The sequence below is a fragment of the Styela clava genome, chromosome 3, assembly GCF_964204865.1.
Source record: "Styela clava chromosome 3, kaStyClav1.hap1.2, whole genome shotgun sequence".
NCBI classification, from domain to species: Eukaryota; Metazoa; Chordata; class Ascidiacea; order Stolidobranchia; family Styelidae; genus Styela; species Styela clava.
The window spans coordinates 5,828,965-5,843,445 of NC_135252.1; the positions used below are offsets into that span (position 1 = coordinate 5,828,965).

The 14,481-nt window shown below is 32.2% G+C and overlaps 1 protein-coding gene across 5 annotated transcripts in view; it reads right to left on the bottom strand.

Moving 5' to 3' along the window:
• The window catches only part of LOC144420773 (antiviral innate immune response receptor RIG-I-like), an 80,167-nt gene that overhangs the window by 44,650 nt on the left and 21,036 nt on the right, over positions 1–14,481 (bottom strand). For 2 of the 5 annotated variants that reach the window (XM_078110391.1, XM_078110394.1), the window contains exons 1-13: positions 12,122–12,242; positions 11,721–11,822; positions 11,503–11,617; positions 11,098–11,157; positions 9,690–9,798; positions 9,341–9,552; positions 8,949–9,087; positions 8,047–8,171; positions 7,421–7,621; positions 6,882–7,057; positions 6,057–6,109; positions 5,898–5,947; positions 3,671–3,692 (exon numbers count right to left, since the gene is read on the bottom strand). In XM_078110391.1, coding sequence (XP_077966517.1) covers positions 3,671–3,692; positions 5,898–5,947; positions 6,057–6,109; positions 6,882–7,057; positions 7,421–7,621; positions 8,047–8,171; positions 8,949–9,087; positions 9,341–9,552; positions 9,690–9,798; positions 11,098–11,157; positions 11,503–11,617; positions 11,721–11,809 — 1,351 coding nt within the window. In that variant the 5' untranslated portion in view covers positions 11,810–11,822; positions 12,122–12,242. Of the gene's footprint in view, positions 1–3,670; positions 3,693–5,897; positions 5,948–6,056; positions 6,110–6,881; positions 7,058–7,420; positions 7,622–8,046; positions 8,172–8,948; positions 9,088–9,340; positions 9,553–9,689; positions 9,799–11,097; positions 11,158–11,502; positions 11,618–11,720; positions 11,823–12,121; positions 12,243–14,481 lie in introns of those variants that run through there. The other 3 variants (XM_078110395.1, XM_078110393.1, XM_078110392.1) reach the window with 3 other exon arrangements.

Here is a 14,481-nt window from a genome sequence, read left to right on the forward strand (position 1 = left end):
AAGGCGATTAAAATTCAGGCTTGTCCTCGGGGAAACACTGTATAATCATCGCGCTTGCATAACAATGCATATTCTGATCGTAAGACCCGATTTGCGGGTGCTCGCATAACAATGACGGCTTTAATCGTTAAGATAGCAGTTTCCGACGGCAATTTGCTGAGTGCGCCTCGAAAAAAATTACATATTATATTTATTCTAAATGTTTTATTGTTTCTCATTGTTGCAAATGATGTGTATACAAGTATGAATCAAATTCATTTTACCATTTTATGTTGTTTACTTTCTGTTACGTAGGGTCTATTGTTACGTAAGATAAGAGGTAAACCCTGCCTACATGTTGCAATTTCATAGGCTGCAGTTTATTCATTTGCTGAACCCAGACTATCAAACATGAGTGATTTTTTTTAGCATTTTAAAGAAAAACCTGGCAGAGATAAGAAAGAAACGTTAACCTTTTGCCTTTATTCATTAGACCTACATGTTTAAAAACATCAAACGACATAAAATACATATTAACGATGACAAAATTGTGTTTTGTTTTGAGGCAGCATATTTTTCGTGTAGGTGCGCCATGAGTTTTTTGCCCTGATAATTTGGCGTTGCACAAACCGCTGCCTTATGCTAAGTTTGATCTATAAGAGTGAACAATTCAAGATAAGGACCATGTCGTCGGTGGTCAGACATCATAATTCATTATTTAGGCCTGCATAAACATACATTGAGGCAAGGCTGGACTTGCTATGCAACAAAAAGCATTCGCACCCATTACACTAAATAATTGAGTAACGCTAATCTGAATAAATATGTGCTTGTTTTCGTTATTTGATAGATATATAATAATAGTTGAGAATTAGCTGTGCCAATAAAACATCAAAAATGCATATTTCGGACTGTTTAGCATTATTAACGTGGGTGAGGGCCGCGAAAAATTTTAATATATCAAAAGGGGCCGCGAGTTCAAAAGTTTGGGAAGCCCTGCTCTAGTTGATAGAAAAAAGCGACTCCAGACAGGCCAGGGTAGCCATGGTAACCGCAGTTGATTGAATAACAAAAGAAAAAATAAAGGAAAGTTAGTTATTCCAATGGCTTAGTACTGCATACGAGTAGAGATCACTGGAAAATATAAATGGATTCAGAATCTGAGTGATGTTATGAATATAAACTCGTGGGTCTCTACTGAGGCTGGGGGCTGGAGACAGATAAATATATGAAAAAATAATAATAAAAATGGAAAAAAAAGGGTAAAAGGTGAACATTATTCTGGTGTATACCAAGAGGTTGTTCAGCATATAGTAATAGATTGCAAGTACAAAAGCACATGAGACAACAAGATGCACTAATAATATAAAAATAGGATGATAAGAACCAGTATGATATAGCACCGGTACCATACTATAAAAGTTGAGATGCAGAACTTATGCATTAAGTCAGGAATGCCTGACCGGTGGCCCGGCTGTTTACTGCGGCCCGCCCACTATGTGTTTATAAGCAGATCTTCATATTATAGAGGCTAAGGTATGTTTCATGATTTTGGCGTGATTTCTTCGGCCATCTACATCTAAATGAGGGTTCTCTTAATCACGCATGTATCAAGTCCTGTGCTCTGGTTGAACTCAACGTTTAGGTTTTTTCACAGAACTGCGCATTCTGTACTACAAACTCAAGTTGAATTAATTTGCAACGCAAATTTCCAAATAAGCTTCATTTTGGAAATTATGTTTTGTGTCGACTTTGAATGCCCTTATCGCCAACGTAAAGTGAACAATATTTTTGCTACTGGCTTCGGCATTCATTGTATTTTTCTGTCGTGTCTATGTCATTTTGTGTTACATAAAACTCATGAAATTACGTTACTGTAGATCGATTGAAAATTCTGATAAAATTATCCTAATGGCTTTTCAACATAATCAAATTAATGCATCCGTTCAGAATTTGTAGAAATTTAAGGACTGAAAAACGATATCATAGCCACTCAAAATAAATAAAAAACATCCTAACGTGAATATAACACTGAATTTTGACGTCTTTGTCTGTTAGCGAAAAAGTATGTGCAGATTTAAGTGCATTCGTCAGAAATTTGCAAGTGTATTGTACAGTTCTAGAGTTTGATTCAGCGATGCACAAGTAATATTAAAATAGTAAACTGACACCAGACATTAGAATAGTAAGCTGCTACTCCAATACTCAATAAGATATTCGAATATTTTGCCCAGCACTGTCCCAAACTTGCTTTTCCTTTATTTTGTAAATTCTTACGTAAATCAGAACTTGGCTGATGTTCAAGTTTGATAAAAAGTTTGCGGTGGCCGGCGACACTAAAAAAGTTGGGCAGGCCTGCATTAAGTTATTCATCATATTATTCATATACCACAAGGTTCTTGTGCTATAATGTAGTAGTGACAACAAAGGGGTGTACACTTTGGTATGGCTGGTATTGCCTCCACAAACTCACGCTCGGCGATGGGCTTGGGCCAACTTAGATGCCATATATATATATTAGTGTATACCGCTTGCCTTAGTTGTCCCAATTTTAATTTGCAGTTATTGCGCACTTTTCCACGGTTTATTAGTAGTTTGTTCGTTTCCTTCTTTTTTTATCTGATAATTTATCAAACTTTTCCACATTATTGATTCAGAATTTCACCCCGGTTGATAGAAAAAGGCGAGCGGTAATTATAATTCAGTTAGATTTTTCCATGTTTAGAACCCATCGCCGAGTTTGCCAACCCCTCGCCACTACTTATACTTGTTATTTTTGCTTATGATTTTCTTTCCTATATTCTTTGAGGGGGGCTGGCTCAGTTAGATAAGCCGTACTCTTTCTTTATATTGACTAGTTATTCTTTACATGTTCAATTTAATTTTTGTTATGGTTAAATTCTTATTTGTATTTATTTATAAATACCGTTTTGCCCCCCTGCGCGGGGGAGGCCAGGGTTACTGGCAAATGTACATGTTATTGAATAAAAGTGCAAAAAAAAAAAAAAAGTGACAACAAAGGGGTGAACACTTTGATATGGCTGCAGGTAATAAATAACAATAATGTAAGTTAATGCTTGCAAAGTATGGAGGGATAATAGTTTTAACTCAAAAATAGGCACTCATGTGTGACTACATGTTCACAGTAGATTGGAGGTGAGGCAATGGGCAATATATAAAGTAACAGTAGATCAAAAATTCAATAAAAATAAGCATGACTATTTATTTCACTATACAATATATAAAATACAACAAGAATTTAACAAAAAATAAATAGGTCTGTTTATTCCAGGTCATGTCAATTTAAGGGCTGTGGATCGAGTCTGAGTATTATCTTGGGAAGGATAAAACAGTGACCTGGCAAATTCAAGTGGACTGGTAAAAGGAAATCAGGTTTTTTTTATAATTGAATTAGGTATATATTTAATAGGTAGTAATGAAAATGATTGTAAAATTGATAGGATTTTCAGATTTATCCAGGGGATAGCAGATTCAATTGGATGACTCAATAATATGGTGAACCACAGCATGTTGGTGGATTACCAGTAAAAAACAAAACAAAATTGCAATTTTTTGATGTTGCAATATATCATGTTCGTATATTACGGTAAGTTGAAATATAAACTATAAGGTAATTGCTCATAGTTTTTTGATAGCCAATACAAAAATATGAAATATTACAAATCCATACCTGAAAAACTTGAATCACCATCCTGATAATAGAAAAACACAATGGCACATTACAAACACATGTTACTGAAAGGCTCTACGGTTGCCACTTCTTTATACATTTTTTTTTTCGAATCGAATCTTGAATCGAAAATTTTCGAATCGAATATTTCCGAATCTGATTCCATTTCACTTTTTTTTTTATTGCATGTGTATGTTTGCTCAAAGTCACAAAAAAGCTCAAATCTAGAAAAGAAAAAATTGAAAATGGAATACGCTATATAGCAAGGATGATAAGGGTTTTTCAGTGAATAAGCCACACTTATTACCATCATGATAAAAAAGATGTACCGTAGGTCATAGATATCACCAATAAATGCATTGATGAAAAACTTGCTGTTGCAACTTATCTGTGAGTCTTACAATACTGAGTTATTATTGTGTTATACTTGTATCAGGACTGAGGCAATTTGATGGAATTCATATAAGAAAATAAGCAGGAAACAGTTGTACTGTTATGTCATTAACACAATAACAGCACTGCTTTCCCTAGTCCCACACCAGTCTATGTGACTGTGGTATTTCACTTCTTGTTATATTGAATTAAGGCCAGCCTTATTACCGATTTTTATCTTCAAAATTTTAATACAATATTTTATATTTATGCTAGCAGCATAGAGTAATACGACAAAAACATTCTAATTGCATCTGAATTACGATAAATGGCAAATGCTTGCAAAATATGATTGAAGACGATAAAATTAACCACGATTAAATTGAATTAATTTCGAGAAAAACAATCGTTCACTCGACTAAGATTGCGAAAAAAATTTCCATAAATATTAGAGACAATATTATTTGTGATTAACAGCGTTATTGGCTAACTACGTTTAATTTCGTAATTCAGAAGTCCTAATGTGCATAATGGACGCCCCGCTGCGAGCGATAATTGGTCGACGCTTTATCAAACATGGTCGCTGGGGATAAAGTAAGACGACATTCACACAGAATGCTTGGTTGCTAGACATTTGCTAGAAATAATCCGAAATGTTTTATTCCCGCTTGTATAACGCTAACAAAATTAAAAGTAAATACTACTTTTTTTGTAACAGCTGAAAAAAGACGTGTATGTACTAATTACATTATGTGCCCCTGATTTCGTTTACCTGCCTGACAAACGCAAAGCCTGACAAACGCAAACAAAATAAATATATATTTAGTATGAGAAACATGATTGTCAATTAACATTGCCGACCGATGAACTAATTCAGTAATAGTTTTCTTCAAATGTACGTGAAATATTTCACTCAGAACAAAGTTTAAATTAAATTTCAATCAAAATTAAAAATTATCTAGACGTCGGTAGCTGATTCTTTATCCAGTCATGCCAGGGCGTATGATAACTTAGTCGCAGCGCAGGTGTGCTGTTAAAAATTTTCAACAAAATGGTCACGAATTTTCAGATATACGATCCAGTAAAATTCGCGCATAATAGAAACTTAGACTATTGAGTGGAAAACTGAATTCGCAGTTTAGTGGAAATTACGCCACACATCATCTCGAGTGATGCGTAAAAGATTGTGTTGTGCCGAACTTGAAACAAATGACGGCAGATAAATAAAATAGTCAGTCACGAAAAATTCATTTTCATTTATTTCCGTCCCATAATTTGGTGTTATTTTTAGTGCCGCATAAACGCATTCGGCAAATTTAAAGCCGCCGTAAACAACGATTTAACAAACGTTAAATTATATTTTTTCGGTAAATCACTTATTTTTTTTCTGAATCACGTAAATCTTATTCGAATCGATTCGGAAAAGATGCGATTCGAATCTATTCGATTCGTAAATCCAAAAGTGGCATCCCTACTGAAAGCTTGTTCTGCTAAATTAAAAATACAACTCCTTTGCAAGCACACATGAAAACATTAAAATTTTCAGAATATGTTAACATTCTTACTCAATACAACAACAATATATAATGTATCATATAATAAAGTACTAATTAATTATAAATATATATGTATATATATATTTTTTTTTTCACATCGGCTCACAAAATATTATAAATTGTGAAATAAAATGCACTATGTATGAAAAGGGCACATAGTATACAGTAAAATATTAATATATATTGCTAATTTCTCGAATCAAATCCTGGATTTCGACATGACTTTACGTCATCATATTATCTGAATCAGAAGGTGCCATAATATAAAATATGAATTAGAGTTAATTGATAGGGCTTACCATGCTGAGAAGCTCATTGTCATCATCTTCCTCATCATTTGGCATAGGCACTTGAGTAAAAAAGTTCCAATGTATATATATGGTATATGATTAAACAATATACATACAATATGAAGTCCTAGTATCGAACGCTCGATCATTTAAAAAAGAAATGCATACCAGTACTGCCGAATGCTTGAGCTCCTTCCGCGTAAGTAACTGCATCTTCGACCCTGTAATACATGGAAAATTCAATGCGAATCCCACCATAGTTTTTTAAAAATGAACATTTCCTTCTAATATTGATGAATTTTTCACTTTTACTAGAAATAAATGTCAAGTCAGGAATCATGAATAAATATTAAACATAAACAATAGAAATAAACAACTATCTAAATACAGTAAAAGAAAAATGATCTACATATGGGATTTCAGGACTGTTTTTGAAATTCAGATTCAAGAACCACTGAGACATGTGTTCAAGAGAAGCCACCTGCATACCCAGCATGGAACTAAATGAATAGATTATTTGGAACTGGCAAGAGTCATGTCGGTCCATATTATGGCAAAGCGATTTGGCTCGGTGGTGTTGCGCGTTATGCTAAGCATTAGGAATGCTCTCGCTACCGCACCCAGATTACCCAGTAAGGGTTCGCAAGTTTGAATCCCATGCGTGTATAGTTATGTGCAGGATGATTGATGGACTTCTCGTTGCCAAATAGGTGATTCACGTGACCAGTGGTCAGTTACGGCTTTCTCCACCATCAGGTCCATGCTTCCAAAAACAAATAACTGGCTAACTAATACTATGCCCAACATGGACTGGTAATCAGATGAGAGTTTTAGGTTTGCCATATAAAAAAGCTGTATTATCGGCTTTCTTTTCCCCATGGAATAGATATGTAAATCCTATCCTATCTACATGTACACATCGTTCCTAATAAACACATATATCAACAATATAAATATAATAAAATTATCTATTGAATATTTAAATTAACATACTTGATACCATAAAAGTCTTTGAGAACAAGTTCATCCTTTTTCTCGCTGAGAACAGCATATGTATGAGGCAAAAGCTTAGGAAACCTTGATGTGAAATATTGAATGAAACCATCTGGAAAGTCACCTAGCTCTTTACGAAGTTCATCAGAAGTAGTTTTGTCATTATAATGATGACCCTATTATAATTGATTACAATTTAAGTTTTTTAAGATTTTTCTGTATATATGCATATTGCACAAGTATGCAAATAATGGAAAAGAATAAAGTATAATTTGAAAGCTTGTTAAGCTATGAATTTCAAGACTGAATGTTTTTTTTTATTTAAAAAGGATTTTAGTATTTTTCATAGTACTTTCATTCAATTTATTTTCCATTTATCTAAGTAGAATCTCATAATCTTGCCTAGAGCATCGCTGCATAGGATCAATTTGATATTTTCTATGCTACTGAGTTACATAATCTGGTGTGTTTAGCATTTTATAGCAAACACAAGTGAATAAAAATTTTAAATTCCCAGTAATAGAGATGAAAATATGTACGCAGTTTCGAATTTGACGTAAAAGATCCTGAAGTGACGTTTTTTTTCTTCTTCTTTGTAACGTCTCACAAACCTTTGGTTTTTCAGGTTCACTACACAACTTTTCAAACCAATCACCACCAGTAATATCTTTGCACTTTTTATTGAAGGCGTTGATCAATTTCTGGTGCTTGTTGCGATCTTCAAGAAAGTCAGATGCAGTCTGTATGAACAATATTTATTCAATATTTAATGATTAATGCAAACAAAGCACATATAGACAGAGTGCATGCCATAGAGTATGTTGGTTCCCTGCTCAAATTTACTTTGCATCACTAGAAAAAGCTTTCATTTATCAAGAATGGAAGATGATCATTTGATTTAGACATGTTATTTACAGATACCAAAATTTAATACGGTATTAAATTTCAGTTTTGTTTCATTGTGTCATAAAACTATATGTATAGATATAAAGCTAAAATGCTGAATAGTTTATTTCAATATCATTCCAATCAAATTTTCATTCAAGATAACAATGACATATCAAAATAAAAACATTGAGAATAAATCCAAAAGTGTTTGTTTATTTATACATTTGTAATACAAAACTTGATGCAATTGAAAATGCTGTTCCAAAAAAACACGTACCTGAAAAAAATTTAGCGTCTTACTCCAGTCCCAAAAAATGAAATGAGATTTTACATCTTGAATCTTGATTCTCTCCTTCCAGTCTTTCGAAATCAGTGACAGAATAAGAGATTCTGCTAATTTATCTGTTGATAACAGGGTAAAAAGTATCATAATGGCAAATTGGTATAAACTATTATGACTCTTCCTCAATGGAACTCCGATTACCACATTGGTTTGAACAATTGACTGATTTATCTTGGTACTACTTACTTTTGGCGTGTTTACATGTGGTTCACTGCACCACGATTATTGGCTGATTACTTGATCACTACTTGTTGTGTTTAACTGTCTAGTACCTCAGTCTGTGTTTAGAATTGTTCACAAAAGCTGGTGCTATAGTCATTGGGTATGAATAATCTATTTCTTAAGTTTCTTACATCGGGATTATCTGTTTTGACAAAGCATCATTTAAATGTAAGTGAATTGGTATATTCTTGCTTTATATTATGCCATGTTGCTTGTACTCATTCCAATATTAATCTTTATTGTTTGTCAGGTCACTTTGTCTTACTGACAGAGTCTTACTTGTAGAGTCATAAACTATTATGACTCTACCTCAATGGAACCCTGATTACCACATAACTATAAATCTCAAATAGAATTATGAACCTAACCTAGTGAAGTCTATAGTCCAATACTAAGTTATTCTAAGTTCTGCATTGGAAATAAATTCAATTTTAAATTACTTATTTGGTCTATGTTGCAAAAAAATAATGATATATGCTTTTTTGCACATCATTAATTGGAACTGACTTCATTTTGCAAAACCTAGATAAGGTTCAAACTGTGTGGTTACTTGTTACTAACTACAAACTTGGCAAACGATTAAATAACAATTCCATGAAGCATTTATGACTCACATTCTCCTCCAAGTTCACAGAGAGATAGCTCATAATCCCGAACTTTAGCATTAACAGCATAAGGATCATTACTGAATGGATGCTTCCCACCACTCAATGTGAAGTAAAATATAACACCAAGGGAAAACATATCTGTTTCCTATAAAATAAATTAAAGTACTAAATATTATCAAGTCCTGAATTATAATATTCTCCAACATTTTTGTTGTGGAAACATGAGCTCAGTCAATTTCGCGACCATAGCAAAGCAATAACAGGAATCAAATACAGAGTATAGGAAAATATTGTCACGTTTCCTATAAAAGAAATTGCTTGAGATAGCACATAAAAGACAAATGTGAACATACTGCTTTGGTACTGCATTTAATATGGTAACACCATAATATCAATACCTTTCTAATTTCCCCATGTCCTTTTGTACCATCTGAAAATGCCAATAATTCAGGAGCAATATAGCCAGGCGAGCCTTTCACATAAGATGTTGTTGAAGATTTATCTGGAGATAAATCTTTGCTTAAGCCAAAATCTGATATTTTAACCACCCATTTGGCATCTCGTTTCACATATAAAAAAAGAACATTCGATGGCTTCAGATCACGATGAACTAAAAATATAATGTTGCACAAAAGTTGTAGAAGCTCTCGAGTAATTTTGTTTTACATTGAAGACGGTTTCTACATCTAAAAATTCATTTTTGTCATCAATCAGAAAATTGAATTGAGAGAACGTCTGAATTTATACCTGTACAAAATGTTTGCCCAGTATGAAGATAATAGACTCCTTCTGTGATTTGCTTCAATACCTCAATCGGTGTAAGTGAGATATTACAATGATCTTCTTGCAAAACATACTGTAATTATTTGATATTGATAAATAAAATCTAACAGATATTTATAATGACAATCAGGCCAGACTGCTGTTAAAAAGATCTAGATTAAAAGCATATGTGTAATATTAAATTTGTGTATTTACATAAAAACTTCATTGAGAAATTGATATTCAAAAATTCACTCTCTATGCTTCTGGAAAAAGGCACACTTGAAAACACTTCACATTAGGAAAAACTATCAAATAATGTGCCGGCCAAAAATTGAAATGGGTGGAACATAAAATAATAACATATATTTGTGTATTAAAATGCAGTGCTGGACAGGATTGCAAACGAGGTATCAAAAATGCTTGCTTAGCTCTGCAGCGGCTCATAGAGTCTATTTCTTTGCTTCGTTTTAATTAAAGCTAGTGATGAAAAAGTTTTTTCACACAAGTAACTGGTTGAAAATTCGGACAGCAGTTTGATTGCTCGATTACTTAACGATGGGTATTCGTTATCAAGAAAGCTTGAGAATCGTGACAGTGATTCTTTTTTAAATCTGGACTGTAAAGTAGGAGTTTACATCAGGTTTCTCATATTTATCCTTCTGCAGTTGATCGACGCCCCGAATAAAATGAATTTATATTGCAATGATAAAGTCGGTGCTAATTTGGCACCAGGCTCAAAATCCTACTGTGAATCAACAGAAAAAGATCTCAACGGCTTAATGCTTTTGGTGCGCATCTCGTGACCACCTGCAAGGTCCCAACAAAATCATGTCTTGCTGGATGTCAAGGCGAAGCTCTGGAATATATACTGGTCTAGACTGTTTTCTATTTTAAACAAAGAAATATTCATAACCTTTTATTTGGATGGTCATATTAATCAAGGAAAGCATGCAGAACGGTAAAAGCATGCATGCTGATTTTCAGGTTTCTGAATCTTGCGAGATTTGATGGAGCGCTTTGGCGATGAATAGAAACCGAGAAAGCGAAAAGTATAGTTATGCCGGGCCATTAATACCGCACTCATCAAACAGCAATATGAGGATGGAAGAGAAATTGCATAATGAACCATTGTACCTTCACCTTTTCAGCTTCAATAAAGCGATTGAGAAGGCAGAAAATCAACAAAAAGAAAATTTCTCGCCGACCAGCGAAAAAGCTTTGCAGACCGGCAGTTGAGAACCATTGCTCTATCATAATCACATCGCTTCACTAAATTTGAGAGTAATCTATAATCAATAATCTCATCCCAGTGCTGTATTTGATGATAAAGGGAAATTATTATTTTTGAATCAAACATATTTTTCAATTCTGAGTAAAATAAAATACTTACTTGCTTGAGTGAATATGAACACAACTCCAAAACAATATGCAATGTTCGACCTTCTTGCTCCTAAAAATAATGTCATGCCATCAATCCCAAAACCACATGTTGATAAAAAGCCTAGAAAACTATAAATCACAATATTTCTCCTTACAATATACGCATCAATCCATGCCAAAAATTTTGGCAGCAACTCTCAAAAAATTTGCAGTATTTAGTTTGAAACAGATGTGACTAACAGCCACAGGGTGATTATGGTTATTTACATCCTGCAATTATGATTATATTTACAATGGGTAATGAAGAATGCTGATATGATAGTACAAGTTTTCAAATATCTTCAAAAACAAAAGTGAAACCACAAAAATTGGCAATATTAAAATTGTTGGTATCCAGTATAACATTAATTCATACCATATACATATATTTTATGATATTCTCATGACTCAAGTTGCAAAGAATTGCACATTCTTTTTCATTTGTGTCTAGCACACTCTTTACAGCAACTTCTTTGCGATCAAAAACCCCCCTGCAATTAAAACAAATTGAAAATATCAGTAAAACTGCTAAATAAACGCAGTTCCAGGACAACCGAGCCATAAAAAAGATCTTTGAGAACAACATAATCTGACCTGTATACATTAGAATCTTTATCAATCAGTTTTCCAATTTTGACAATTCCTCTTCCTAATTCGTGATTCCAATTCGTGAATCCTGACATGTTTTCGAATTTTCTGAAAGTTAAAAAAAATAAGATGTTGAAAGTTCATTTATTGTATGTCAATCTTTATAACAAGTGTAACTCAACAACGACAAAGCACAAAATTGAAACCAAATGGAAATTTAAGAGAAATTATAATGTTTTATTCAAGTAAAACTTCAAAATATAAAAGTGATAGATTTCAGATTGTAAAATTTGCATGTAAAGTTCATTGATAATTCTTATTGAATAAAACCTCCACATGTTTTTCTTTCATTAAAAACTAGAAATATTCATCACTACAACAGATGGTAGCAGACATAGGCTACTTACTTACAACTTTAGATAACGTAGCAGTTTTCTTTTGTCTCAATTTCAGTCATGCTCTTCTACTCTTCACACCAGCATGCTAATATTTTACTGATTTTACTGATACAAAATAAAAAATACATCTAAGAAAAAAAAAAATTGGGTATTGGGTAAACACTAAAATGAAAAAAAGTCATGTACTACATATACTTCTGGTTTAATTTATAATCACAATGTCGTGGTATCCAAATTTGTAATTGGTACTATTAAAATAAAATCATAAATAAAATACATTACTGAATAAAAGGTGGCCGCTAGCGAAGCAAAAAATTTGAAGGTCGAATGAGATCACAAATAAAATGTGTGCTTACTCATTTCTTTTTTGATACGTTTTTATTTCTTTTAGGTTCTAGGTTGTTGACCTTTTTTTTAGGTTGATACCTTTTAAGTTGACACCTGTATCATGAAAGAAGACAGGAAACAGCTTTCAGAATTTGAAAGGAATATAACATATGTCTTTGAAAAACTTTGAAAAAGTTATTCTTTGTAAAAATAAATAGCTGTTTGACAAATTTTCTGTTTTTCTAAAGACTAGCCTGTATTAATTATTGCATAAACAATTTCGATTTAATAAACTCAGATATTAATATATGACGATTCATAACAATGAAATTAGGTTATTTCAGAAACTTATATCAAAACATTCTTATTGACTCTCCATAAAAAAGTTCAAGATAAATGAAGGCATAGTGATACAATATTTGAACTACAGACTTCAAATATGGAGTTTTAATAAATACTTGACTATCTCAAGCTCAAAGAGCAATCTTCTACTACAATATAAACTAGAATATATGGCTTCAAAAGATCATTACAACTCATTTTATCAATAAAGATATAAAATATAAAAAGTTTACGGTAACAGTGCTTGATAATGAACTGTACAATATTTCTAAATCATAAAAATAACAATTAAACATATAAAATGAAAAATTAACATCATATTTGAGTTAGAAAAATTCTGCTGCATAGCATAATGCAATATTGTAATGCATAACATAATCAACGTATGCTTGAAAAAATAATGGAATAAAAAAGTGTGTGGATCAAAATAGTGCAGAGAAATTATAACAGTGGCTGAAAAACTTCACAGGTTCAATGTATATATATTGTAAAGAGTTGCACGTCTAAAAATTTGATAGGCCCTGATATAAACAATATTTAAATTTTTTTTACGGTAAATCTAATAGCAAGTAACATTGATGGAGAATATCACAGTTATGCATATAGCAGATTAAATACAAGTAGCACATGCAAAAGATAAAATATACTTCAATACAACTATTTTAATTAAACTTTTCCATATGTTAGTAATTATCTGAACATATTTGATGTTGATTTGACAAATATGAAAGATGCATAATACATACCAGTTGTTACTAAGTATAATTACATTGTAAATGTATTCAATTGCATATAGGCAGTTATTTCATTTTCTCATACCAAAACATAGGTAAACGTTTGTACTTTTATTCATTTCAATGTCTTGATACAGTAGATGAACATGTATAAAATAAAATTGCATAAGTATACATGAAAGCTGCATGGAAATTTGAGCTGAAATTCAATCCGGGACAAATAAAACTGATTACAATTTTGTTCATTCAGGTCAAAAAAATGCAAATGAAAAACTTAAAAACAAAATTAATAAATGACTTCACAATATTATGTAAAATATGAATGCGTAATATTTCTTGAAACTGATTATCAAAAAAATATTTGAAGAATGTAGAGAATGCAAGGTCTCAACACTTTCAGTCTCAAAACCTAATTCAGCTTTAATCCATTTGCTGTTGAATCTTGGGCTTCAATTAAATTTTGGAGATTCATTTTCTTGATTTTGAAAAACTTTTTGAAATGTGAAAAAAGAACATATCAGAACAGTGACAAAAATTGAGTAACAAGCATCCCAGAATAGATTAAATTGAGTAAAGATTTTTCCATTTGTATTGTAATCATTCTTAAAAGATTTTCAACTATATTTGTCTGAATTCATCTTCAATCGGAATCTATTCATTCTATATTTTAGATCCGGAAACCTAAAATTTGGCTAAAAATTGATGGGAAAATGTCTGTGTAAATTGGGAAATTAGTGGAAAAAGTATATTTAATTGTCTGGCTCACATTTCAATCGCTGAAATGCTGGTTAATCAATTAACCTTACCCATTGGTTATATTAAAAATGATGGAGACAAATATACAAATCAGTACTTGTAACTTGAAAAAGCAACATACCCAAATAGATGATCAATTCATTTTCCCAAGTTTAATCACAGCTGGTCTAGGAATGCAACAATTATATATATATATAAGTTGACAATCGT